Here is a 27,418-nt window from a genome sequence, read left to right as displayed (position 1 = left end):
TAGCAGCTTCTGGGCCCCTCACCCAGCCTAGGGTTGCTTGGATCTTGGACTTTTGACCCTGAAATGGGGGCAGGGGTAGACTAGGCTGGACAGCGGACACTCTGACTTTCCCTTTAGCAATGTTAAACAGAAGAGGCTCACTTTGGGGTCCAGAACATTTTCCCTTCTAAACGTGGGCCCAGACCACTGCCCTGTCCCTCCCCATTAAGAAGCAGCAGCCACAGCCAAGTTTTAATCATTTAATTAATTAACACCTTTGAATGAAACCCACACAGAGCTTGTCCATGTGTCTCACTCCGGCTTTGGGGCAGAGGAAATGGATTGTTTGTATAGACATATCAAAGACTCAAAAATTTAAAGAAATATATATATATATATACTTCTCTCTCTAACATTTTTATGGAAATTAAAAATCAGAGGCTTTTGGTCTCTCCATGTGCACTAGGTCAAGCTCATTTATCCCAGAGGACAAAGAAGGGTTGCCTCTTGGAGATCCTCCTTTCTCCTTGTACTCTGTCCCACCCAGTGGGGAAACAAGCTCAGAAGATTCTAAGTGAAGATAAGGAGCTCAAATAACACGAGGAGGGGAGGGAAAGACACAAGGTGGGCTCCTTCCCACCTCCAGCAGCTCTAGGCTACTGCCAGGGCCTGGTGTTACAGAAGCTTTGGCCTGGTCCTGGTTCCCGGTTCCCAGGGGGTTGAGTCAGGAGCTCTGAGCTGAGCACTGCTTACTAACTAACTGTCCTCTTTCCCCTACTCACTGGGCAGGCTCAGCGCATACCCAGCAGCAGCTCTCCATTACCCAAAGGGCAGAGAAGAACACTGGTTTATAACGACAGGAAGAAGAGACTAGTGAGAGAGCCAGAGCTACCTGGGTTCTCAAACCACATTCCCCCTGTCCCCAGCTCTTGTACTGGGAAGGGGTCAACCTCTCTCCTGGGTGGAGGAGAAGCAGCTAAAAGTGAGGTTCCATGCCAGGCTCAAGCCCTAGTCACTATTGAGAAAAGAGGATCAAGACAGAAGGGGTGGTCCTGGTGGCAGCCACGCTGCAGTGGAAGGAGGCACTAGGGCCACCCCCGTGGAGCCACTGGGGCCAGTGGGAAAGCCGGCTTACCTAGATAAGTGGCACAGGCTGAAAATGGAAAGGTCACTGAAATTCCTGGAGGAGGGATGAGTAGCAGAGGCTGATGTCTAGGGGGCAACCACCCAGTCTGCCTGTGGGAGCAGAGTGCCCCCTCACTGACTAGGGGAAGAGTCTGGAACAGAATGTACCTTTGGCTTGCCATCCATGTTACTCAGCATCAGCTCCCCAAGTGGAGCCACCTGTGCTGAAAGGACATGCACGGAGCAGAAAGAAAGGCCAGAGAATGAAACCCATAGGGCCAGGTCTGGGCCCACTGCCCAAATAAGCTCTTCCTTGCCAGACCCACCCCTGCATCCAGGTCCGCAGGACTTCTGCTGAGCTGAAAGGGACCCACCCAGCTTTGCCATGGACCATGGGCTTCTGCCTCTGAAGAGTCGTGCCCACCCACCCCAACCTGATGAAGTGAAACAGGGCCAAGTGCCCACTGAGATGACTCCCTACTCTGTTCTGCTCACTGAGGACAGAGCGAACCTCCCCTCTGGTTCTTTCTCCCCGATGCATCTGGGACCTGGCAGACTCCCACTTCCTGTTCCCGCGTGGAGCACCTGGCAGAACTGGAAGGCAGGAGGGTGGGTGGTGGTACGTTGAGGCACAAAAAGGCTAATGCCCCCACTACACCTTTTGTGCTTTGGAATTCCACAGCCCCACTTCTGCCTCCAGCCTGGAGAAGCCTGTGGGAATACAATAATTTGCCCACCTCCAAGAACTGAAAAAAAGGAGCAAAGTGGATCAGAGGAGGGGGACAGATCAGTCCCAGCCATGGGCTGGCTGCTGGGGACTGATGCTGCTGCCATGTAAACAGGCCCTCAGAATGTGGTTTCATGGGCCCTGGAGGATGGACATGCAGCCACTTTTCAAAAGTGCTTTGATTCTGGACTACAGTATGTGCATGATTTGGACATGAAAAAGAAAAGAAAAAATTTTAACTCAAGTGAGGTGTTCTGTTCCCAACTCTGTGGCCCTGAGGCCAGCAGGGGGCGCAGCCACCCACTCCCACCAGCTACCTCCTTCAAGATGAGGCTAAGGCCAAGACTGAGGCTGCAGCTGCCAGAGATGAATCCACTCGGGAAAAGGCATGAGAGCTGGATGACTTGGAGGGCAGGATCAATACCAGGCTTGCATAAATATCGAAGGCCGTGGAGGTTAAGGCTGCAGGCGTCCTCTCTATTAGGTTAAGTGTCCACCGTTATCCTCTCATCCTTGGAGCCACTCAGGTCCCTGAGATTGTATTCCTGGGATGGGTCAGCAGTGCCAGCAAGGTGCCTGGTGGTCAGACCAACTCTTTCTGTGGGTCTGTGGGGGGAAAAGAGATACTCAACAAGGGGCCTCCCAGCTTGGTTTTGGCCACTAAGAGCCCAGGGCACATCCTCACCCCTCACTTTATTGACCATGCCAACAGCACTGGGCTAGACATTTCACAAATGTTCCCTCTGCCACTATAACATATCACTGCCCCACACATTACAGTGAGGAACTTGAGGCTAGGGTGAGTAGATAAAATGGCAAAGTTGGAATTCAAACTTAGTAGGTCTGATTCCAAAGCTCCACACACCATGCTCCTTCACTGTAGCTCATCAGAGGTGACAGGTCACCCTTCCCAGGCACCGAGACCAGAAAAATCTGAAAGATCCAAAAGCAAATCCCTAGTGGCAGGACTTCTGATACCTATTTCCCATGACCAGTGATGGGACCCACACCCTACTGCTGCTCACTGTACCTGAGCCGGGCTGGCCCAGCTTCTGCTCCTCTGGGCCCACCAGCTGCAGGACACCTCCATTCTTTGTCAGCTCCTCCTTAGTCCTGTCCTCTGCATGAGGGAGCCCGTTGGTAGGAGGAGCAGTAAGGGGTTCAGCCCGAGGAAAGCAGGGGGAGGGGGGTGGGGGGACTCCCCCAGAGGGCTTGCGGGCCACGGGCGGGGGAGCCTTAGGTGGCTTCTTTGGGGCCTGGGGTGGCCGTTGCTCTGAGATGCTCCGTAGTTCAGCTACCAGGTTCCGCTGGAGGTCAGCCTGGGCCTCAGGGGACACAGGCCGCTCCAGCTGCAGCTTCTTAGTGCCCTTGGAGAAGATGAAGCTGGCCGTAGAGGCAGGGGACCGTGGCTCTGCCTCAGGTGGTCCATTGGGCTGGGCACTCACAGGGCCCACGCTGGCCGCCAGACTGGAGGCCTTGAGTCGCACAGCAGCATGGAGCCCTGAGGAGGGGGCAGGTGCTGGGCTGGCCCGCCCTGACAGGGCTCTTCGTAGTGGCTTCTGGGGGGGTGATGGCCCTGATGCTGGATTTGGAGCCACTGTGGGGGCGCCCACAGAGCGCAGCCGAACCATCTGCAGGAGTGAGGGCGTGACCAGGGGTGCACCAGCATCCTCCCAGGGGAGCCCCCCACCCTTGCTGCAGCCCACTGGTTCCTTTCGAGGAGCCTTGGCCAGAAGCCCTGTGACAGAACCAGCAGGAGGTGGGGCTGGTGGAGCTGGAGGAGGGTCTGGGGTATCACAGGGCTGGCTCTGGAAAGAGATAGTAGCTGAAGGGGGCTCCAAGGGTTGTGAAGGGCCTTCAGGCTCAGGGCCAGCCACAGAGAAAAAGGCCTCCTCTGGTGGAGGGAAGTCAGCCATGGAGAGGTCCTGCTCCTCCGGTGCAGGAGGTGGGGGTGGGGGCCAGTTGGGATCTTGGAGGGACTCCTCAGTAGTCTCTGGGGCAGACAGGGCCTCCTCAACCACCTCTGGCTTCTTAGTGGGTGGTGGGGGTGGATGATAAGATGGGGGTGGGGATGGTGGGGGTGACGGGGCTTTGGAGGCAACAGGAGAAGCCTTAGGTGGGGTCAGGGATACCTGGGGAGTGGGTAGGGACTCAGGACTGGCAGCAGTGGTAGAGATGGGCCCAGGGATCACAGCCAGGGCAGCTGGAGCAGGGTCAGCTTGGTTAGGGCTCTTGGGCTTTGAGGGAGGTGGGGAGAAGGGTGCAGGCACCTTGGGGTGAGGAGGTATGACGAACCTGTCACCCAGGGCAGTTGATGTGTGTGGACCAGAACGATCTGAGGGGGCTGGATCAGAGGAGGAGGAACAGAGAGACGTGAGAGAGGAGGACACAGAAGCCCCAGGAGATCGGAGGGAAGTGACACGCTCTGGTTTAGGGGGTTGGATCTTGCCTGGGGAAGCAGAAGCCCCTGCTAGACCCTTGGGAGGGAGGGTAGGGGTACCACTTTGGCTCGAGTATCCACTGGAGGGTGAGAGTGTCCGTTCTGGGGAGCGTGGGGGGCGCCGGGAACCAGCTGGAGACAAGCCAGGCACCCAGCTACCTGCTAAGTTGGATGGACAGGGTGCTGCCCCCATCCCTTCTGACCCGCCCGTGGTGGGCGGCCGGGGCAGCTGTGGCTGCTGCTTCCGCTCGGGCTTGGGGGGCAATCCCAAGGGCCCATCAGGTGCTGCTGAGCCACGCTGATGGAGCGAGTGGGTCCGGCGGGGAGGTGGCGGGGGCCGCTTCAGCTTACGTAGGGACACACTGCGGCCAGACAGCTGCCCACCACTCCGAATGCTGATGGTGTCCGAGGCCTCAGCAGTGCTGCCCCCGCTGGGAGAGCCCCTCCCACTGCCCCCCTGGGGAGGGGGCACCACGCTATTGCTGGCCACAGAGCCCTCCGGCCGGCCCTCAGAGCCACCCTTAGAGGAGAGAGTGGAGCCGTCAGATACGATGGTCTCAGAGGACTGGGAGTGGCTCCAGTTGTCACTGGAGGAGGAAGGGTGGCGGCTGCGGGGCCTCGGGCTGGAGGCTGAGAAGAAGCGGCCCAGTGAGCGGACAGAGGCTGGGCTGGCTGAGAGCAGGCTGCAGCGACTCAGTGTGCGCAGGCTGCAGCGGCCCAGGGCCACCACGTCCACTGTAGGTGGCAGCACAGCATGCGGGATCAGCTTCGACAAGTAGGTGGCCTGGGGCGAGATGGACATGGCCGGGCTCAGGGGTTCCGGCGGCCCTGCCCCTCCTGTCAGTCCCGGCACTGCTAGGGACATGGGCCGGGTCAGTGGCAAGGGCCGGGCCCCCGTGGACCGGCCCACAAGGCTGTCATCCCGGTAGATACGGTCGATGTGGCGCTGTAGCATGGCCTCTGCCTCAGCACCAGCTTCTGCCTCTGCCTCCAGCGCCCGCAGGGACACCCTGGCCCCTGGCCCTGTGGCTACTCCCGCCGGGCGGCCATCCACTGTGGGGATGCGTACGGCCTCCCGTGGACCAGGAGGCCGAGGAGTACCTGGAGCCTCACGTTCGTTCCGCAGGCCTGGACCGGACAGGGAAGACGTGGGAGTCAGCAGAGGGGTTGGCCAGGGCTCCCCACCCAACACCTCCACATCGGGGGCTCACCGAGTTCCTTCTGCACATGCTGTGGCAGTCCCAGCACAGTGCTCCGCCGCTCCCGCCGACGCCGCCCTGACTTTCCAGATGATTTGGGAAATGAGTCATGGGGTCGGAAGGTGGAGCCTAGGGGCCAGTCCAGAGGAGAGAAACTGTTAGAGCAGGTCTCGGGGCAAATTCTGCAGAGCGCTACTTTTATAGAATATTAAAAAGAGCTCTGCGAAAAAAGATTTCCACAGTCAAGTAAGCATGGGCAAAGCTAGGTTAAACAAAGCTACATACTTCTTTTCTGCAAGCCTTCTGGAAGGCTTTACTAGGTCTATAATGGTAATTTCCATTTGGCAAACACCTATTGTGTGTTAGCATGCTAAGCACTTGGCATTCATCCCAGTAAGGTAAGTATTCTATCCTCATTTTTATAGAACATCAAACAGAAGTACAGAGGTTAAGGGTTGGCCCAAGATCACACAGCTGTAAATAGTAACACTAGGCTCAAACCCAGGTTTCCCAACTCTTAACTGGCCTGCTTTTCAGTTAATGTTCATCATGAATCTCCAGGAGGACATAGGGTACTATATTTCCTGAATTCACTGAGTCACAGAGCCTTGGGAAACACTAGATTAGGAGGAAAAGGGGAGGCTGCAGGTGCTGGGACCCAGATGGTGGCCACCACCCCTCTCCCCTGTGCAAGAATCCCAGCTGGTAAGCAGACACCTTTGCGCTGGATCATCTCAGAGCGGATAGAGAGAGCGTCCTCTGCCGTGGAGCTCTCGGCCGTGAAGGACGTGGTCTGGCTGCAGAAGGAGATGCTATCTTCATCAGGCCCGGTCCGGGAGGACTGTTGGGAGAAGGATCAGGCCTTGGCCTCAGACCCAGAACCACCCTAGAGGTGTGAGTGGGGCTTACCCTTGCCTCTTCAGGCTCCCCTTTGGAAATTTTAACCCAGGTTCACCTCCCTTTCCTCCCACCCCCACACCATTGTCACCTAGTACTGAGCAGGCATCAGCTAGAACAATCCTGGACCAGCCCTCAGGGGGCATCTAGTCTAGCCCTTCATGATACAGAAAGGAAACAGTTCCAGAAGGCTGCAAAGACAAACTTGCCTGAGATCACCAGGGAGGGAAGGGTAGAGTCAGGACTGAGCTGGGGGCAGGGCTCACCTGGATGCTCTGGGTGTCTCCATGGTCCCAAGCACCCTTGTTCAATTTCTGTTTTTCTGGAAGACACCAGAATGGTGTACTGAGCAAGGCACCAGACCTTAGGAGCTGAGAGCAGCACTGGAGGGGAGGAGGCAGAAGTTACCTTGGTGCTGTAGGGAACGAAGCCCCTCCTGGGCCTGCGTGTGCAGCTCTTCCAGGTGAGGTGGTCGCCCACTGGGGAAGAAGACATTGTCCTGGTGCTCATCCACTACAGATACTGGCCCCTGGCCGGGCCCTACACTTAGACGTTTGTCACTCTCAGCCTTGGCAGAACCTGGTGGGATGGAGGAGGAAGGAAAGTGAGGCCCAAAGGCATCTGGGCCCTGGGGATGCACAGGCCCCACAACAAGGGCATCCACAGTCCCCAGACTGCACAGGGCACCTGCACATACATGCAACACCCACTTCCCCATCTACTCAGGACACAGTTCTAGGGTATACATTCAACACACACAACCCCCAAGTACATACACAAACTACATCCAAGGATACATTTATCTGAGCACCACACCCCACAAAGGGTACCATACCCAAGGCCCATATGCCCATCAGATATCCACACAAGACCCCCAGGCTTCAATATGTATACAAACAAACAGCATCCAAGTATAACCACATCTGTGTACCCGCACCAGAGCACGCCCAGCCCCCAGGTGTACACACGATACCCACAATCCCCATTCTGTATAGACGCAAACAGTAGCCAAATATACACACAACTGTCACTCAGGGCCCCATGCAAGGAACCCCAGTGTACACAGAGCCCATAACAAATACATTCCTCTTGTCTCCAGATCCCGAAAACTTTACAGGAAAACAACCCATCTTTTTGTACACCCCCTTGGCCCAGGTCCAAGAAAAAGACACCACGGGACACTAGGAATGGGTGGGCACTAGCAAGGGTCATAACCAGATTCCCAGGAAGTCCTGGGGTATGGACCAAACCAAGGATATGGTCTCTTGGGTCCCCTACTCACCCATGTGGCTGTCCCTTAGTGGAAGGAAAGGCAGGGGAGGGGAGAAAAGGGATCTGGGCCCCTCCACTCCCAGATGAGGCAGCCCCAGCCTCTCTTGGGGGAACAGTCCCAGGCATCCCCCTCTCCTGGAGGCCCAGGCCCCTGGCACAGAGGAGCCAAGAGATCCATTACAAAGGATCTTATTACAGGCCCCGCCCATGGAGGAGCTGGTCATCCAACCCTAGGAATAGGGAGCTGTGTCAGCACTTTGCAGCTCCAGACCCCCTTTAAATGGAACCCACAGCATAAGCAAAAGCTCTGGGAGGGTCATGTGACCTTGGCAGCACCTTGTAGAAGGACAGGAACAAAACAAGCCCTTTAAACGGCCACGCCCCAAGATCCTGGTCTTCAGCTGACACCTGGCCTGCCCTGTCCTCGGTCCTCAGCCCATTCTTCAACAGCCAAGCTCCTGCCCAGGGAATCCTCAGGAATCCCACAAAGTCAGAGCTAGGAGGTTTCTCAGGGACCATCTCCCTAATCTCATGAATTTACAACTCCAAAAACAAGCTCAAAGTTCTTGCTTAAGGTCACCCAGCAAATCGGAGTCAGAACCAGGACTAAACCCGAGTTTTCCACTCAACCTGGGGGTCCTCTGACCCCCACATCTTACTCCAGGCCTGAAAGCCCAGTTCCTAGAAGGAAGCTGGCATAGGCCCCTCCCACCAAAACTTCACCCCCAGGTCTCTAAACATGTGTTTGCTGATCTGCTCCACCCCCAACTTCCAGGGGTACTACTTTCCTCTCTACCCTGCTCCCCACATCCCATCCTCCCCACACACTGAGCTGAATTGGGAGGGGGTCCCCTACCTCTTGGAACTGAGGTACTGGAATGTACTCAGTAAAGTGTGGGTACCCCTGGAGGAAAGCAGTCCTGCCGGAGGACTGCGGGCTTCAAGGTCAGACACCTGGAGCCATCCTCCAAACAAGAGATCAGACAAAGGCAGTGGGAAAGCAGCTGGACAAAGGCACCACCGCGGACAGGAGTCTGGCCTCATTACTGGCCCCCATCCCCCACCCCCTTACCTTCCCCGTCCTTGATCCCCCATTCTACAGAAGAGTCTGGCAAATGGGGGTGTCAGGGATCCCTCATCTTCCCCCAGCCACACCCACTCACCCTTCTTCTTGAAAAGGCCGAGGAGCGCCGGGAGGTGGCGGCCCAGGAACACCACCATGACTGCGGGCGCCACTCGGATCGTCCCCTACTTCGACCTCTCCAGAACGCCGGGTGACGCCTTCACCATGACCGAGCGCGAAGGGGATGAGTCTGCGACCAACTGCAGAGCGCCGGATCCAGGCAGACGAGGGGGAGGGGCTGCTCTCCAGGTCCTCCTCCTACCTTCAGCGCTGATCCCGCCCATCCACCGACCCCGCCCCTCGAGTGTCCTGCATGGGCACAAACCCTCCCAGACTCCGACAGGGAAACTGAGGCCCAGAGTCTCTGGAGAACCTCTAGGAGTTTCAAAGATATAATTCCAGGGGCAACCCACTACCCCTGTGCCTGAGTCCTTTTCTAAGCAGTCAGGAGCCAAAGCTAAGGCAGGGGTCTCAGCTGCCAGATGGTAGGTGGAAAAGCTGCTAGACTAGACTTGGCAAGGTGCCCACCCCTGCTGTCCTCCTGGCTGGTAAGGATGATTCCCTGGGGAAGGAGCTCAGAGCATGGAGCAGCCAAGCAGAAGCCCAGGACTCCTGGCAGGGATGGCAAGGCCACTGGCAGAGGTCCCTGGAGGAGTAGAAGCCAGCCCAGGACACAGTGCTGGCTGGGAAGCCAAGGAGATGCCCAGAGTAGACTCACAGTGGCTGGTGCTAATAACCCCTCATGTGTAGGTTCAGCCCCAGATTTTCCAAAGGATTATTTTTCCCACTTTGGTAATGTGTAAACTCTCCAAGGTCACACAACAGAGACAGGCCTTCAGTGCAGACCTCATGCTCCTCCACCCCAGGATTCTTCCCATTGGCCTCATTCTGTGCCTCAGTGACTCTGTTGGATCACCAGGCAGAGCAGAATGAGCCAAGAAACAGCTCAGAGATGAGGGCAGTAAGACTGGGGGCAGGAGGAAGGTACTTGGAGGGAAGTCAGGCCCAGGTTCAAATCCAGCTCCATCACACACAAGTCATGACCTCATATGGAAACAAGGCCAATAACTCCTCTATAAGACTGTTGTATCCATTCATTTAATCAGCAGATATTTATTAAATTAGTACTAAGGGCTACAGCTAGCGGAGAGCTTTCATCTTGTTCACCAGTATATCCCTAGTGTCTAAATCAGTGTCTGGCAAATACTATGTGTTCAATAAATATTTGATGAATACATGAATTAGATAAACCAGCAAAATAATTTTAGATAGTGAGGGCTGAGGAGCTGTGACAGGAAGTAGGTGCCTTTAGGGGGCATCAAAGAAAGGCCGCTGGAACTGAGACCCGAGAAGGAGCCAGCTAGGGCAAGTGCTGGGCACAGAGCTTTCTAGAAAGAGGCAGCAATGTAAAGGCCTTGAGGCAGGCGTGGTGGGCTTCCCAGAACAGAGAGGAGGCCAGTGTGGCTGGAACGTGGTAAGCAAAGGAGAGAATGGCAGGACATGAGAAGAGGCAGGAGGTAGGTCAGGTAGGGCCTTGGCAGAGTCTGGATTTTATTTAAAAAGCTCCAGGAGGTCAATAGTGAAGGTTAAGCTGGGTATTGACAGTGTTAAAAGAGATTCCCCCTGGCAACTCCGAAGAGTAGCTGAGACAGTGGACGAGAAGGCCTGTGAACTGGAAGTGCTGTCCCCCAAGCTCACCTGAGGACACCCCTCTCTCACAGCGCCCTTCTCTCTCCGAGTCCCTAGCGATCTAAGAATTCGCAGTGGCTCCCACCCTGCAAGACCGTTCTGCTGGTCCTTCCCCGTTGCTGAGCCACTTCTCAGGGACCACTCATGCAGACAGCCGAGCCCTGGCTCTCTGGAGAAAATTCTGTGGGGCTGGATGGTATATATCCACAGATGACTGAAATCTAAACACCACTCCTAAGAAGTAGGCACTTTTATCTTCATTTTGCAGATTAGGAAATGGAGACCAGAGAGGGCAAGCATTATAAAGCTGGTAAATAGGGGAGCAACATTTGAAATCAAGACCCACTTAAATCCAAAAGCCATGTTCTGTCCACTGTGCCAGCTACAAACCTGATCTCTCCTCTGAAGAAGGGTTGAATGACCCTATATCATCCCTGCAAATTTGAGGCTTCTTGACCACATTGTCCCCTCTTCCCTCCTTCGTAGGCCAGACTCATCCACCCTTCTTATTAGTCCCACTCAAACGGAAAAGAACAGTAGACTGACACTTGTAGGCTGATTAATTCATGCCAGGCACTTTGCCAGGAACTGGTGGAAGGCAGTCTCTGCCCTCACAGATCTGACAACAGCACTTCGAGGCGGGTACTCGAAGATACTCTCCTGGTAACTGACCATGGGTCTATGAGGCTCAGAAAGCTGGGTGACTTCCCACGCTGTGGCTGGCCCCAAAAGTGGAGCCTTCAACCATGCAGGATACAGCCATGCTCAGCTTACCTCAACCAGCGAAACTAAGGGCTGAGCTCTGCTAAGTCAGGGGACGGGGAACATCAGCTCAAGGTCCCAGGCCCATAGCAGGCAGTCAGGGCCACAGCTGCAAATTCCCCAGCCAGATCCAAGGCTCTCACACTTGATAACATCTGGTTCCCCCAGCAACACCCTTCCCCCTACCCACCCAAGGCTAGGCCAGAGCCAGGCCCTCTCTGAGACACCCCAGGCACAGGTCTACACACCTGTGGCATGTTTGGGGGAGAGGCTCAGCAACTGGGGTCTCAGGTGGAGGGCAGGCACCTCACAAAGAAACTAAGGCCCGGAGAGCAGGAGGACCTTGCCCAAGGCCACATGGAGTGTTCCAGGACTTCCTGCCCGGCAAAGTCCAGAGGTGCAGCCTGGTGCTGAGGCTCACCATGCAGCTGCAGCCTCGGCCTCCCCTACCTGCGCTGGGGAGGAGGCTTCAGGATCAGAGAACACACCTTGCCCACCTCCCCGGCCACGCCTCCCAAGGCACAGGGCACATCAGGAAGCACACCTGCAAGTTCAGGAGCTTAGCGACAGCTCCCCAGCAGAGATGTGCGGCACACACCTCCAAAATGTCCCACTGGGCCATCCCTCCAGGTGGGTGCTCTCATGGTCACGTCCACAAAGCACACCCACGTCTCCCTAGTCCACGTCCTCCGTGCACATGAGTGTCAATGCACGGACGCACACAGGGCCCTACTGGGTGGCTATGTGTACATGAAGGCAGGTACATGTATCACCACTCTGGGGCTTTCCTGAGCCTGGGGACAGGAAGGAATGATGGAGGGAGCCCCCTGCTGTCTAAGGCCACATGCGGATGTGTGCATGTGTACACAAGTCTTGGCAACATCCTGCACCGGGTGAGGCCTCAACCTGTCCTGTTCCAGAGCAAGGGGCGGGGGCTGCGGCGCACCCACAGCCAGGCCGGCCTGACTCAGGAGAGAGGAATGAAGGGGGAGGGCTCAGCTGCCCAGGTGGCCTCGCTCAGGAGCCAGGAGGCAGGGTGTTTGGAGACCCTAAGTCTCAACCCCTCACTGTCCTACAGGTGGACAAACCAAGGTCCAGAGGGGGCCAGAGTCTTCCCATAGGAGCAGAAACCAGAGCACGCATAGATTTTATTCTCTTAGGGGCAAGACAAAGGAAAGTGGACATAACTTTCAGGTGGAGGCACTTTCCAATTTTCAAAAACTTTCTCTTCTACAGTCTCGCAGAACAAGAAACCTGAGAGGTAGGTGTGCGTTCCCTTCTTACAAATGAGCACAAGGAGGCTGGAGGGAAAGTGACTTGCTCAAGGTCACCCAATGAGGAAGTGACCAAGCCCACATTCGAACCTGGGTCTCACTCCAAATGCCTTAGTGATCCTAAGTCTCAGGAAATTAAGGGAGTGGGGAGTCAGAGGGGTGGTCCCAACCTCAGTCCCTGCCCAAAGTGGGGGAGCTCTGCACCCCATCTGTGCAGAAGGGGAATCTCCGTCCTTCCTTTTCTCAGTGTGAAGCCCCACCCTGGCCAGGGCAGAGCTGACAGGCCGGTTCTACGGTAAATATTGGGGGGCAGGGAGTGCCTGGGACAGGGAGGGGAGGATCCCCTCCCACAGGCGCCTGGGGGAACGGGCAGTAACACAGGGAGGAATTAGCTACCATGATATTAATAAATGTCATAATGAGTTTCCGGGTCAGTATCTGTTACTGACAATGACATAATAATCTCTTTCGGCCAGCGTGCAATTCTGACTTTCCAAAGCTCTTTCCTTTGTTCCTTCAAGGCATGATTAAGCTCATTTTATAGATGCCGGAGAGGCAGCCACCATAAAGTCAAGAGAGAAAAAGGCTGGGAGTCAGAAGGTCTGGATTCCAGGCCTTGGACAAACGAACCAGCCTCTCAGGGCCACAGTCTCATCTGTAAAGTGGGACTAATACCCACCTCATAGAGTGCCTTTGAAAGTTAAAGCCACGCAACCAAGTGTAAACACAAAGTCTCTGTCATCATCAGGAGCCTCTGCCTCTCCAGGATCTGAGTGCCAACTGAGACACACATGGTCTCACTAAATCCTCCTCACCATACAGAGACACTCCCCTAGGGTTAGTGACTTGCCTAAGGTCACACAGCTAGCAATGGTAGTCGGGATGTGAGCCCAGCTCCGACTGGCTGCCAAAATCATGTTCTTCCCATGCCACCAGAGGCCTCCTAGCCCATCCACTTCCGGAGTGCTCTTCAAATCTCAAGTGGAGTTAAGAACCATTGTTAAGATAAGGTTTGATAAGGGACACTTAACATCAGCTCCAGTATCAGCTCCTCAGTGGCCTAGTCCTGTCTGGCAGCCCTAACACCCCTGTTTGGGAGGAAAGGGAATTCAGAGCCCAGATCAGGCATCCCGCTGCCTGGGAGTCAGGAGTGCTAGGCCTGAGCTCTCACTGCCCCTCAATTGCAGCATGATCCTGAGCCAGGCCCTGCCTTCTTCTGGGCCTCAGTTTCTTCATCTGTGAGGTGGGAGGGTAGGAGAGATGATCTTTAAAGAGCCCTTAGCATGCATGACTCTGCCCCTAGAACGAGGGCAGTGGTCCCACTCTTTGCTCAGGGCCTGGGGCACAAGGGGGTTCAGCTTATCTCAGATCCCTCAGACCAGAGAGGGCTGGGCCAGTGCCTTATCTGAAAGCCCAGGGTTCCCACAAGCAAGTCTAGACATACAGTTGGTAACAGGTCTCCCCACCCTAATAAATGGGAGGAGACATAGGAAGAAAGGGGGCAGTGGAGGTAACAGGAGCAGGCCTTCCCCCAGCTGTGGCCCCTGATACTTCAAGCCCAGAGGCAGGGGAGTCTGACTCCACCAATGACTTAGTCAATCTCTTCATCTGCAAAGTGGGAACAATAAACCCTACTAGGAGGAGGGCAATGTGTGTAAACCTGACAGTATAATGCATGGGAACAGGAGGAGGGCAGAGTGGTAGGGGTACTCCCTGAACTTCCAATTTACATCCTCCACCAATCCCCTAACTTCCCAGGACCAAGCCCACAGCTGGACTGGAGTGGGAGGGTTGAGTAGGATGCCTGAGAGCCAAGGCTAAGCAATCCCAACCAGGTTACGGTGTCTTTCCAGCAGTGGGGAGACCTCTCCCCATCCACCCTCATCCTTGTCTGTGGTCTAAGGGTATTTGTAACATAGGATCGAACAACTCTTCCTTGAATCTTGGTTTTTCCCCTCCCACTGCCCACCTGCTCCCTCTCTGAGCTGTTGGGGGCTTCAATGTTTAGTCCTCAACCCCTCCTCCGCCCCCTCCACCACAGTGCTTCCTCCACGTGTGCTCTCTACACAGTCCAAATCCCTCAGGGCCTCAGGCTTTCTTTGCCCAGAGGACATGCAGGCCCCTTCATCATAAGAGAAAACCCATCTATCCCTACAATGATGACGAGCACAGGCTTTGGAATCTGACAGGCTTGGGTTTGAATCCCTGTTTGGTAACCTTGCTGAGTGGCCTTGGACAAGAGATGTCACTTCTCTGAGCTGCAGCTTTCTCATCTGTAAAATGGGGAGAATAATAGCTTCTAGCTTGTAAGACTGTTGGACGACAAATGAATTCATCAATGTAAAGGGTTTAGCACAGGGTTTATCTCTGTATTATCTGCTACCATCCCTAAGCCAAGCAGCCCTCTCTAGCCCTTATCCTGAACATCTGATTAATCCCAGGTCCTATCACTTCTCCCACCTCCTCCACAGTGTCTCTGCAGCTGCCACTCCTCTCCACTCCCACAGCCCTCACCCTGTCCCCAGCCCTCACCTCATCACCTCTCCCCTAGATTACTGCAACAGCCTCCAGACAGTTCTATGAGTTTCTACTCTCACCGCCCCACCCCGCCAGCCTGTCCTGAGTGCACCTGCCATCTTCCTAAAACACTACTTTCGTCAGTTCCTCCCTTGCTCAAACACCTTCACTGGCTCCCTATGGCCTGTAGTCACCAGCCCTCCCTGCTTGCCTTGCATTCTCTCCCCTATCCTTTCACAGACTAATCAAATGAGTAAGTTCTCAAGCCCCAGTCCCATACCTGGGCCTGTGACAGCAGAGGCTGAGTCCAGGGAAGCCTTAGAATCCTCAGCGTAAGTAAAACCAAAAGGATTGAAGTTTGCATTCACAATGGAAATTTTTCTCCTCCCAAGCACAAGGAAGAAGCCTCAACTACTTTTCTTTCCAACCTCCATACTCTGTCTCAACTCCATGCCTTTGCTCTTGACCATACCCCAGAGTTGAAATGCATCCCTGGCCAGGTTCTCTCATTTAATCAACAATTTAGGACTAGTTCCAACCCTATCGTTAATTCAAAGACCAAATTAAGACCAGCTCCCCAGTTTTCTAAAACTGACCTCAACCCAAAAGTCTTTTAATATATAATCTAGACTATTCTCCAGCCCCCGCACTTTCTTCTGTGTTGCCTTGACATTGCTTTCTGGTTTTAGGAACACCTTTAAAGCCTGGTTGACCCTTGAGTTGCAGCAGGAACTGGAAAAGCACAAGGGGTGCTAGAAGCCCCATGCGTCTTCCGCAAGGGCCAGTGAGCAGATTCTGTAAACACAGACCTCTTAATCTCTCTCGCCCCCACCACAAATGGTCACAAGTCTGGACCCACAGTTGGTTCTCAGGAAACCATGAGATTAGACTGGCCATGTGAGGGCAGATGAAGAGCCCCAGCCCCAGCCCCAGCCCCAGCCCCACCCCACCCCCATGCAGATTTCAAGAGGAGAGACAGGTGGGCACAGCCAGATTTCGGGATTGCTGCGACAGGGAGATGACTGGAAGGTCCAGGAGTCTCTTATCAACCCACCTTCTGAGGAATTTCAGAGAGTGTACAGAACTTAATTAACCCTTTTCCTAATAATCATGATTATTCTTCAAACCATTGCACACGATGACCTTGGACAAGCCCACCTACCTTCTCTAGACCTTAATCTCTATCCATGAAATGACTAGCCAGAACGGTAAGGGTCCCAAGAAGTCACCTAAGCTATGCTGCCCTAATTTCGCAGACAGGCCCCCTCTAGGAGCCAGAGAGGTGCAGGGAAATAAAAGCAATCTGCTCAAGGTCACAGAGCCCATACCGGAGCTGGAGCCGCACTGAGAACCCAGACCCCATAATTCCCAGCCTAGGCCCTGTCTATTGCCCCCTGCTTGGAGGGATGAGATCAGGCTTAATTCCGAACCTCTAGGAATGTGGGCCATCCTGGGAAGACAACAGTGGATTCTCCCACCACAGCAGGAAGCTCCCCCAAGCCACCTTCTTCAGGATTCTCTCACTCCCAAAGACCAACAGATACCCGACTCTGTTGGAGATCCTTTATCTTGTGGTTTGGGGAGTGGATCCCCCACCCTGCCCCTACCCTATGTCTGGCTTCACCAGGTGAGAGAACTAGGCACCCCCGACAACTCCTCCTCCAACACCCCTTGGTACCCGGGGATACCCTGAATCACCACACTCCCTGGGGAAAACCAGAAATCCTGGCTCCCAGCCCTGGGGTTGGAGGCCTTCCCCATTCTGCCCCCTCCCCCCTGACTTGGAGGATGGAATGTGACCCGCGGAGGGATCCCGCAGCACGCCGGGAAAGGCTGCGTTCCAGCTCGGTGGCTGCACTGAAAGGGGGGAGATGCGGCAGCGACCACGGGGACCGCGGGTGGGGGGAAAGGGTACAGAGAGAGGCAGTGGCGACGCGGATGGGGGTGGGGAGGGAGCCCAGAGAACCAGTCCGACTCCCGATCACGCCAGATGGAGGCGGCCCGAGTCTCCAGCCCCTGGTTTCCTGCTTCTCCCCTCCACCTTTGTCTCCCCTCCCTCCTGCAAACTTTCAGTCCGTGGGGGTTAAAGCCTGGGGAACAAGTGTGCGTGAATGTGTGTGTGTATAAGTGCTTTAGGGTCTGTCTTTGAGCCTGTGTGTCTAGTTGGTCATGCAGTTTTGAACCTGTGTGTACATATATGTGCCTAAGACGTTGGGCAACTGTACCTGCATGACTGATGTGTACGATTGTGTCTAAATCTGCGCGTGTGGTGTAGTTCGTGTGGCTGTGTAAACCTTATACACAGGTATATGTACCTGTGTCTCAGGATCTGTACGTCCCACAGCGATGGTGTGTGTGTGAATATGTATGTGATTGTGTCTGCATGGCCGTACATATGAGTGGGTGTTGTGCATGTGACTGTGTAAATTGTGAACATGTACGTGTGCCCGTCCGTGGGTATTTTTGCGTACCTGTTTCTGTGTGCCTGTGAGGGTTAGGGTCTGTGCGGGGGATTCCCGGCCCCCCCACACTCACACCCATCAAGCCCCGGGAGGGGGCAGCACCCGCGGCGGCGGCTGCGGCAGGGAGACCCTCCTCCCCGCCTGCCCCGCCCCCACCCCCAGCCCCTACCTGCCGGCCGCTTCGCCGACCGCCCGAACCGCCAGAAGCTGCGGGCCCGGGGGCCGCTGGGGGCCTTCCTCTTGTGGTGTGAGTTGCCCATGGTGGGCGCGGGAGCCGGCGCGGGAACCCTAGCGCAGCCCAACCAGCCCGGCCGCCGGGCCCGCAGCCACAGGAGGGAGGCAGAGAGAAGCGCGGGCGGCCACCGCAGGCGCCCCCAGCCCCAGCTCGGCCACGCCCCCGAGCTCTGCAGCCAATGGCCGGGGCGGGGGCGGGGCAGGAGGAGGGGCGGGGCCTGGCGCACGTCCCATAGGCTCCACCCCTCCTAGGACCTGGGAGACCTGCTGAGCCGCCCCGCCCAGAGCGCTCTGGGAAGGGCCGGGCCTGTCCAGGTGGGGCTGGCTGATCGCTCGCTCCCCCAACTCAGGGGTTGCCTCTGAGATCTGCAGTGGAACCAAGAGAACAAGGGGCCCAGGCTCCAGACAGGCGAGTTACGGAGCCTTGCTGCTGGTAGGGCCCACCAACCGCCACCCTGTGAGTGTTATGTGTCTGTCTGTATATCTCCTGTCTCTGCTTGTGTGTACAATTATCTATCTGACTATTTCTGCAGTAATAGTATTCAAATTAATAACAGCATCTTTTATATAGCGCTTTGTGCCAGGCACTGTTATAACTGTTTTCATGAATTAGTTCATTTCATCCACAAAATAATTCTGTGAGGGAGGTACTTATACCATCCCCATTTTACAGATGGAAAAATTGAGGTTTCATTAAGTCAACTGATTAGCTCAAAGCCAAATAGCATTAAGCTACAGAGCCAGTACTCAAACCCAGACTGACTCCAGTACTCACTGCTCCAGGCTACCCACCCCTCCACTTTATCTATGCCTCTGCAAGACCTTGAAGGAGGGCATGTAATTGGGCATTTGTAATTGTGTGCTTGAATGTGGCTATATAGCTGTGTATCTGTGACCCTGAACCTATGGGTTCCTCTCCGTATAATCATCTACATGTGACTGCATGTCTGTATCCATTTAATTGAGTCTGTTTATATAGATCTGGATGTGTACTTTTGTGTATCTGCCTATATAATTGTGACCATCTCTCTCAAGGTGGCTGAATATCATTGACTTTTTTTTTTAATATCACTGATTTTTGTGTATTTGAGTTGTAACAGCCTGCCTGTTACATGTAAGTGTGCATGTAAGTGAAAATGTGTCTATAAGACTGTGTAATTGCATGTGCTTTTGTGTATCAGTATGACTGTGCAGTTGTTTGTTGTTGATATGCCCATATCTACATTGGCGGGGGGTCTATGTGTAAGTAATGCAGCATATAGGTAAACATACGTGGAACCACCCATGTCTACGTGCATCTGTGGAGTTCTCTCTCATCTCTCCTTGTACAAGTCTTTGTTTTTCAAAGCAAGCTAAGTTTCACCCCTTCTGAAAGCCTTCCAGGCTGCCCGAGGCCCCCACCCTTATGTCCTCACAAGTGTCTTGTATCCAGGGACCTGCCCAGGGCCCCTCACACTGGGCAATGACTTATCTTTACCATCACTACCCTGTCTCTCCAACCAGAGGCAGCATGGTGGAGAGAGAGAGAGCATGCTGGGCTGGGAGTCCACAGCCTTCAGTTCTAATCCCCTTATGGTCATCCTTTCTGCCACCTAGGCAAGCCCCTCCACTATAGCACACTGCCTCTTATGCCCAGAGGCTCCAAGACATCCTGCTCCCTCCCTGCAAAATAGGAGAGTTGAAGTCACACCCTCCCTGAGGCCCATCTCTTGCTAAGAGACCGAGGTTGAGAACAGTGCAGTCCCTGAGGAGCTGGTATTTTATTCATATACCCAGGAAATACTTATTGAGCATACACTGTATACCACACTGTGTGCACCAGGCTCCCTGCTTTGCACAGAGAAGAGGGTCTTAGTGTCACAGTCTGATGAGACCTCAGAGATCTGCTAGCCAATTCCCTTAATTTACAGATGGGGAAACTGAGGCCCATAAAGGGGAAAGATGGTATAGGGAAGCAGAGAGACATGCAAGGGTAAAGTCCAAATCCTTTGGCATGAACTGAGTGAGGACAGGCATACAAAGAGCTTAGAAGGATGTCTGGAGGGTAGCAGGAGGCCCTGCAGGAGCCCCCCACCCACCAGTTCAGCCTCATCTCAGACCACAGCCCTCTCATTCTCAGAGCACCAGCCACACAGAACTGCATGCCACTCCCCAGTGCACATCTCGGGGCCTTCACACATGCTCCTTCCTCTTCCACCTTTGCCTGTCCTCAAGGCCCTGCTCAGCAGTGTCCTCCTCCATAGTGTCTTCCTTGCCCCTGGTCCAGTTCAGTTCTCAGCGCTCCCAGGCATTAGTGCTGTCCTCAGATACAGTACTGATCACACCTCAGGGCTCCCCAGCACCCTGTGTAACACATCCCAGCACTTGTCTCAAGACAGATGTTTGTTTTGGTGTCTCCCTTTCCAACCAGAAAACAAGTTCCCCAAGGGCAGTGATCTTCTCACTCCCCTTAGTAACCCCAGGCTCAGCACAGTACCTGGCACATAGTAGGTATTAAACAGAAACTGGCAGAAGTGATGATGATGGCACTTAAGTACTGATGGAGGTGAACAGGCACAGGCACGAGAGTCCAAGGCACTCTCCCAGTCTTACATTCCTTCACTACAAGGGCTGTGCTTGCTCCAGGATCCAGGAGGAAGCCTACTGCCAAGAGCATGGGAGAGCCTGGGATAGGACTGGTGGGAAGAAGTAGGCGGTACTGAAGACATACAGACCAGAACTCCTGGAACCAAAAGGCAGGGCTTGAGTGTCTCCTGACTCTCCTGGAGACCAGTAAAGGCTTCCCTTGGCTAGGGGCTTGGAGGAGAGGGTGTCCTTAAGCAGGCAGGAGGCTCTACTTGGACTAGATCCCACCAGCAGCCCCCGGGCAGCATGCACTTTGCCAGAAGATTTGGGGCTTAACCTCCTGGGAGGCTGAGCTATCGCCCCTCCATGCCCCCACAGAGCACTCTGTGAATGCAGCTGGCAGCCTTTGATGAACCGGCCCCCAGGACAGTGGAACACAAAAGCACAGAGTCCAGGGAGTATGATAACGGGAGAGCTGGACAAGGAGTTCAACCCTCCTGCCCAAGGAAGTTACTTCCGCCAACTTCCTTCCCCGAGTCAGCCACAGGGTTGGAGGTGGCCATGGGGTCTGCAGATGGGAGGTGGAGGTGTGTATACCTGCTCTCCCCACCCCGCCACACTCACTGCGGCCTGAACAATATACAGTGCCTCCTCTCATGCGTTTTCTTCAGCATGTGACAGGCCAGGAGCAGCTGAGACAGCTTTGAAGGTTTGGGAAGAAGGGAATTTCCCAGGGGCAGGTAGGCGATGGGAGGTTCTACCCCTGCCCTCTGCAGACCAGAGTACAGATTTGCCGGCCACAAGGTATAGCTGCCCCAGTGCAGCAGACCCTGCTGGCAGCCCTGCTTCAGGAGCAGGAGAGGGAGAGAGTAGGGTGGGGGGAGGACCCCCCAGCCTGAGGGGGGTTTCCAAGAGAACCTGGGCCGTGTGCCACAGGTGGGGATTTGGGCCTCCATGGAGGGGGAGAGGGAGAGGCTGTTGGAACAGGTTCCTGAAGGTGACGGAAGTAAGGGAGGGGATGGATGAGGCCTTCTTGGCTTCCTGCTCCTCTCATCCCACCCCTGGTAGAGGCACCTCTCTGGGAAAGGATTTTCCATTTGAAGTTAGAACAAAGGAGTAGGGAAGCTGAGGTCAGCCTGGCAGGGGTGGGCTGCTGTTCTGCCTCTAACACCGTGTGGCCTTGAGCAAGCCACTTCCTCCTCGGGAACTCAGTGGCCCATGTGTATGTGACATGAGGGCCCCCTGTGACATCTCAGGCCATCCATTCTGAGTGCCCAGCATCTGGAGATGTCCATGCTCTGGAGGCCCATATCAGATCACGCACCTACCACCCAAAGCCAATTAGGGCCAGGCCCTGTGCTGGGCAGTGCAGAGGGAAAAGTCTGTCAACATGGCTCCTGCCCTCAGGGTGTTTGGAACAGTGAAGTATGGCAATTCCTGTGCCCCAAAGAACCCAACAGCCAGCAGGTCCCAGCCCCCAGCAGGAGCCTTGCCTAACTCCAGCTCTGCAAATCCCTCCACCCCAGCTTCCCCTCATCCTTCCATCTTAGCTCAGGTATCACCTCATGGGGAAGCTGTCTCTGATCCCCACCTGGGGTTACTCTGTTCCCTCCTTAGTCACACTTCTTGACCCTTAATTACTTGTTCAGTGTCTGCCACCCTGCCTCAAATTGTGAGGTTCATGAGGACTGGGACCTTGTCTTTCATTTACCCTCAGGACAGGGTCTGGAACATAGTAGGTACTTATTACTAATAGTAAATACTTAATAAGTATTTGTGCAATAAATTAGTGAGACCCCTTCCTCTCCCATTTGGACCCAAGGCAGACAATGCTCATCCCTTCAGAGGGGCCTGGAGGAGGTGGACCCAGACTCCTCTGTGGAAGCCACTCCCCCATTGGATGTGTCCCACAGCAGAGGGAGCCCTGCCCACATCATATCAGTCCAGGCCCCAGGCTAAGGACACTGAGATAGCCCTACCCAAGAGGGTAGCCAGGAAAGCATACCCTGTCCAGCTCCAAGTCTCTTCTGCACCCTGCTCTAGGGCCTGAGGGCAATAATTTCCCCAGGGGTATCACAGAGATTATGACACTGGACCAGGCCTTGAGGAGTTCCCTGGATAGAAAAGTGAAGGGAAGCACATCCTAAGTGGGGGACAGCACATGCAATGGCACAGAATGTGGAAATACATGGAGTGTTTATTGGAAGGCAAACAGATGCCACCCTGACCTCAGAGAGGCAAAGTGCCCACTAACCAAAGAGCCTTTGGGTCCTCACTTTACCTTAGAGCTACACAGGCCCCTTCCTCAGCAGGGAGAGATGGCATTATTCACACTGCATTCTCCTCACCCACCTTCCTGTGATGTCCGGGCCACTGGGTCCCAATGTTGTATCCAACTGACTGGCCAGAGGTGGGCTCTCCTTTCCTAAACATAGCTCCCACCCCCAGGCCCCCAGGCCCCCAGCCCCTACCAGCTTGCTCCTCCAGCCCATTCTCAAACTCATAGAATTCTAAAATGAGAAAAGGCCATTAATGGTCAGAGGCCATTAAAGCCTATCTTTTTGTTAAGACAGAGTGTCTTGCCAAGAGTGGGGCAGGAGCACTCGGCAGAGCAGAATTCAAACTCAGGAGTCTCTCCACAACCCCACACCAAGGACAGTTCTCCCTGAGTGAGTGGCCAAAATTCATGGGATTACATCTGCTAAGTCTGGTGGGGGAGCTCCTAAATTCTCACTGTCAGTATCATAGCCATCCCCACCGCCCCCCAGCCACTAGTGGCCCACTGCCTGAGAGAAACCTTCAGGAGGGCTGTATGCTCCTTTCCCCAAAGTTGGTCCTAAGATTCTACAGCACTTACTCCCCTCCAGAGTCAGGGACACATCCAACCTCATATTATCTTGTTTAGAGAGTGTGGCCTCTGGAAGCAGACTGAGTGGTTCTGTCACTGCCACACTGTGTTCATCACTTCCATGCAAGGGGGAACCTTGCCATCTTGTCCCAAACATTTGCATTACCCTGAACAGTGCCTTACATTATATAGCAAGGAATAGGTCTTCTTCAAATGAATGAAGCCGAGTGACTCTGACCACCTTACTTTCACCCTCTGGGCCTATTTTCTCACCTATAAATAGTAATAACTGACTACTTCCCAGGTGGTTGTGAGGACAAGGGAAGACAGTCATAAAAATGCCTGGCCAGGGTCTGGCACTTAACAGCCTTCATGTTCCTCTTCAAATGAGCCAGCACTCTGCCCTCCTTCCAAACTCTGCTCACCTTCTCCAGGAAGCCTCCCCGGATTATCTGCAAGGCTCCATTTCTGGCATCTGTCCCTGAAACACTTCTCCCCACATGCTTGCCTAGAGTCCAGGTGATATTCTGGGAAATATGGATTCCTGCTTGTTTTTTTCTAGTACCTGAGTCCTCTGTCAGAAAAGGAAAGACTCCTCCTTCTGTGGATCCCCCCTCAATAATCATCATCATGGGCATCTGAGGTGTAACCAAACAGTCGTTTTCTAAACATGGGTCAGGTTAAACTGAGCTAATGCCCAAGTCCTCAGCATCACAACGGCAGCAACCTGCTGCCATCTGGACCATGCTCCACAGTTCACAAAGCACTTGAATGTCTGTTATCTAATTTGATCCTTGAAACACCCCTGTGAAGTCAGATTTGTTATCTCTGTTTTACAGATAAGGAAACTGAGGCTTAGAGGGGTTAATAACCTGCTAGTGTCACATGGCCCAAGATGGGCAGACTAGGGCCTAGGATGGAGTTGTCCTGTCAGCCTCAGAGCCCATCCCTTCCAGACTGGGTCCTTACAACTCAGATGATTAAACTCACAAACACAATAATAGCAGCGACCCCTTACATTTCTGTGGTGACTTCACGTTCATATAATTTTCACATCATACAATTTTCACATCCTTTCTTGTGAGACTTGGAGAGACAGAAAGCTCACAGACCCATCAAGGATATGTCCAGCCAGAGGGTCACACCTGTGAAAAGGTCCCCTCTCTTCTAGAGACAGTAATGGAATAAGTGAGGCCACAGGGAAGTTGCTTGCCTTGTGTCATGGGGCTTGCTAACCACTGAGCCAGGATGTGGACTCTCATTAATTTGCCTGACTCTGATACTCTTCCCACTCTGTCAGTTCCCTCACCTTTCTCTGGGCCTTTTCCTAGCTGTAGACTGGGCTGAATAAAAAGATCTTTAAGCCTTACCCTCCTAGTCCATGTCCTTGGAAGAATCATGAAGGCAGGACCAGTTTTGGAGACAAATGATTTGAGTTCAAATCCCAGTTGAGCAAATCAATCACTCATTGTCCCTAAGCCTCAATTTTTTCATCTGCAAATGGGTGCAAATGAGATAATGGATACAGGGCTCCTGGCACATTCAGAATAATCAATAAATGTCAGACTGCCTCTCTTTTCTTTCTAAGTCTGTGCAGGCCAGTGAGGAGAGCAGGAGAGTCCAGGAAGACAGATGTTCAAAATCTATTCCAAGCTCTTTTCCCATTTATAATAGGAGACTCAGAATAGGGAAGCGAAGACCTGCATCTGTGGGTGTCTGGTTCAGCCATTGGGATGGGGAGATAATGACCTCCCTAGCAAAGGCCCCTGACCTCCCAGGAACTTTGTGTGTGCCTCCTCCCCATCTCCCCCAACCTCCATTCTAAACATTTTCCCCAGAAAGAGTTAAGCCTTGTTTGGGCTTCCTTTTTCTGACCAGCGGTGCCAGTGGAGATTAAGAGAGATCAGATTTATTTCTCTTAATAAACAGAAAAGAAGTTTGGCCAGGCAGGTGACAAGGAAACAATTGGAATAATAGGAGGTGGGAGCAAAAGGGAGCATGATTTCCTCCAGATGTACCTGGGGCCACCCTCAGACTCAAGAAAACAACAGCCAGGGGCAGGGAGGTGTTGCCCATGCACGTGGGCCCAAATCAGGCCAACCTGCTGCCCAGAAAGCCCAGCGCTACCCAATACCAAACACAGTGGCTGGGGGAGGCCAGGCCACTGACCCAAGGAGCCCTAACCCAGGCTGTCAGAGCAGAGACCTACAGTCAGATTTCCCAGCCCCTGCCTCCAGCATGGTCTCCCAAGGGAAAAGGGTCCACTGCCCTGGGGTACACCACTAGCCTTCTGTCTCCAGTTCTTACAGTCTGACCACAGTCCACCCTGTTGCTATTCTGACCCATGCCCCCTTGAGTGAGATGGGGATGACTTGAGACTGAATCCCAGTGGGGCACTCCTGGGACAGACTTCACATATTGTTGGGGCTGCAGAGCCCTTGGAAACACCTCTTACACAAACCTTTCCTCAGGGCCTGGCTCAGCCATCCCAGCCCCAGTACCCAACTTCTATTTGTGGCTGGGCCGCAGGGGAGCAGGGCCCATGTCCAAAAGGAAGATGGGGCCGGATGCAATCACACAAGAGGCTTTTCACCCTCTTCCTGACCCCCAAAGTGTTCCTTCCAATTCTCCTCCAGAGAAGGTGGTTAAAGGACACTGGGAGGGTAAAAACAGGCAGAATGGGATGGGCCAGAACACACCGCCATTTCCTCACCTCTAGCACTGCAGCAGGAGCACAGGAAAGGTAGACTTCCTAGGATGGCAGGCCCCAGGGGAGCCCCACCCTCTTGCAGAGACTCATGCTCTCCCCCTCAAGCAGGAGACAGAAACAGAGAGGAAGATGAGGGAAGAACCAAACAAGCGGCCAAACAAAAAGTGACCCCAGTAGGGATGGGCCAGGTCAGCCACCCCTCCCCTCAGGCTGCCCCTCCATCAGGCCATTGGGAGCCTGGACGCAGGCAATTAGCTGTAGCCTCAAGTACCCACCCCCGCCCAGGTACAGCCTCTCCAACAACTTGGGGGCCTCAGTTTCCCCCACCTGCAAGCACACTTCCAACACAGAACGTTTCTACCAGGCCTGGGGGAAGGAGTGGGAGGAGTGGCATTGGCAGTTGGCTCACATCCTGAGCTCACCACCTCAGGAGGTGGATGTTTGCGGTTTGGCCCAGGTAAGTGGTGAGGGGGGCTAGGTGGGAAAAGCTAACACTGTTAAAAACCTAAAGCATGTTATGCTCCGTGCTGGGTCCTTTTGGGGGCTAGAAACCCAGATTCACCTCGACGTCTGATACACCTTTTGAGTGCAGTTGACCTTCCAGACCCAGGGGGACCCCCCCACCAGAGATGCAAGGCCACTTGCCTCTCCCATTGGCCCCACGCCAGAGTCAAGTCTCTGACCCCCTGACTCAGCAGAGGGCAGAATCTGAGTGAGCCTGGGGGAAGGGGACTGCCTCACCGTCCCAGGAGCCGGGCGGCCAGCACTTCCTGCCTAACCCAGGGGATCTCTGCCCCAGCCAGGGGACCCTTGCCCCTCGAGCGGGGCAGGGCTGAGTCTGGGATTCTGGAGACGGGGCGGTGCAGAGTAGGGGTGCTCAGGCTGAGCCCTGGGCTCTTCGATCCCCCAGCACCCGAGCCTAGGGAGTCGTCCCCCTCCCATATGCCGCGGACCTCCAGCGGAGCCACCCTGGCCGCACCCTCGGCGCCGCCTGGAGCCTGCCCAGGTGCCCGGCCGCCTTACCTCGGCCTTTGCCCTTGGCCCTCCTGGCCTTGTCGTCCGCCTTCTTGGCCCGGGGGGCAGCCGGTTCGGCGCCCTCGGCCACCGCCGCCTTCTTCTTGCGCCGCTTGCTCCGCAGCCAGCTGAAGGCGCGGCGGAGGCTGGACGCGCCGGAGCGGGACTTCTTCCTGCGCGGGGGGCCCCCCGGGCCCCCCGGCTCTTCGGCCGCAGGTGCGGCGGGGGGCGCGCGGGCCGCCATGGCGCGGCGGGCGGACCTGGCGGCGGGGCTCAGGCCCCCTGCAGCGGGGAGCCCATGGGCCGAGGGCTGGCGGACAGACAGCGCCGCCGCGAAACGCGCCCGGAAAAAAGTTTGGGCGGCGGAGGCAGAGCAGGCGAGGAGCGGGCGGGCAGGCGGCGGGAGTGGCGCGGGAGGGGCCGCGGGGCGGCGGGCGGGGCGCGGAGGCGGCCGGGAGGGAGCGGCCACGGGGCGGGGGCGGCGCTGCCTGCCGCCCCTCCAAGCCTCCTCCGTCCGCGGCCCGGGTCCGGGAGCTCGTGGGCTGGAGGACTGCGAGGTTGGGTCCCTAGGGAAGGTGGTC

At 55.0% G+C, this 27,418-nt stretch overlaps 1 protein-coding gene across 4 annotated transcripts; it reads right to left on the bottom strand.

Moving 5' to 3' along the window:
• Positions 1-225: 225 nt before the first annotated feature.
• On the bottom strand, positions 226-27,418 carry KIAA1522 (KIAA1522 ortholog). 4 transcript variants are annotated; one of them, XM_032495825.1, is made up of 8 exons: positions 26,847-27,418; positions 6,776-6,946; positions 6,634-6,689; positions 6,188-6,311; positions 5,483-5,599; positions 2,862-5,399; positions 2,697-2,764; positions 226-2,437 (listed from the first exon to the last, which is right to left on the bottom strand). In XM_032495825.1, exons 1-7 carry the CDS (start codon positions 27,079-27,081, stop codon positions 2,733-2,735), a joined length of 3,273 nt encoding a protein of 1,090 aa, XP_032351716.1. In that variant the 5' UTR covers positions 27,082-27,418; the 3' UTR covers positions 226-2,437; positions 2,697-2,732. The 4 variants fall into 4 exon arrangements, with proteins under 4 accessions (XP_032351716.1, XP_032351718.1, XP_032351719.1 ...); XM_032495827.1 differs by lacking the exon at positions 26,847-27,418 and adding an exon at positions 17,636-17,830; XM_032495828.1 differs by lacking the exon at positions 26,847-27,418 and adding an exon at positions 8,803-9,028.

The sequence above is a fragment of the Camelus ferus genome, chromosome 13, assembly GCF_009834535.1.
Source record: "Camelus ferus isolate YT-003-E chromosome 13, BCGSAC_Cfer_1.0, whole genome shotgun sequence".
Classification (NCBI taxonomy): Eukaryota; Metazoa; Chordata; class Mammalia; order Artiodactyla; family Camelidae; genus Camelus; species Camelus ferus.
Note: the sequence above shows the minus strand (reverse complement) of the source record. Positions and strands in the feature narration are given on the sequence as shown.

Coding starts and splice junctions, on each gene's coding strand:
- KIAA1522 (XM_032495825.1), bottom strand. CDS start 27,081: ATGGCGGCCCGCGCGCCCCCCGCCGCACCTGCGGCCGAAGAGCCGGGG. Junction 5,400..5,482: donor GCATGTGCAGAAGGAACTCG/GTGAGCCCCCGA, acceptor TGTCCGGTCCAG/GCCTGCGGAACGAACGTGAG. Junction 2,765..2,861: donor GCTGGGCCAGCCCGGCTCAG/GTACAGTGAGCA, acceptor TGGATCTTTCAG/ATTTTTCTGGTCTCGGTGCC.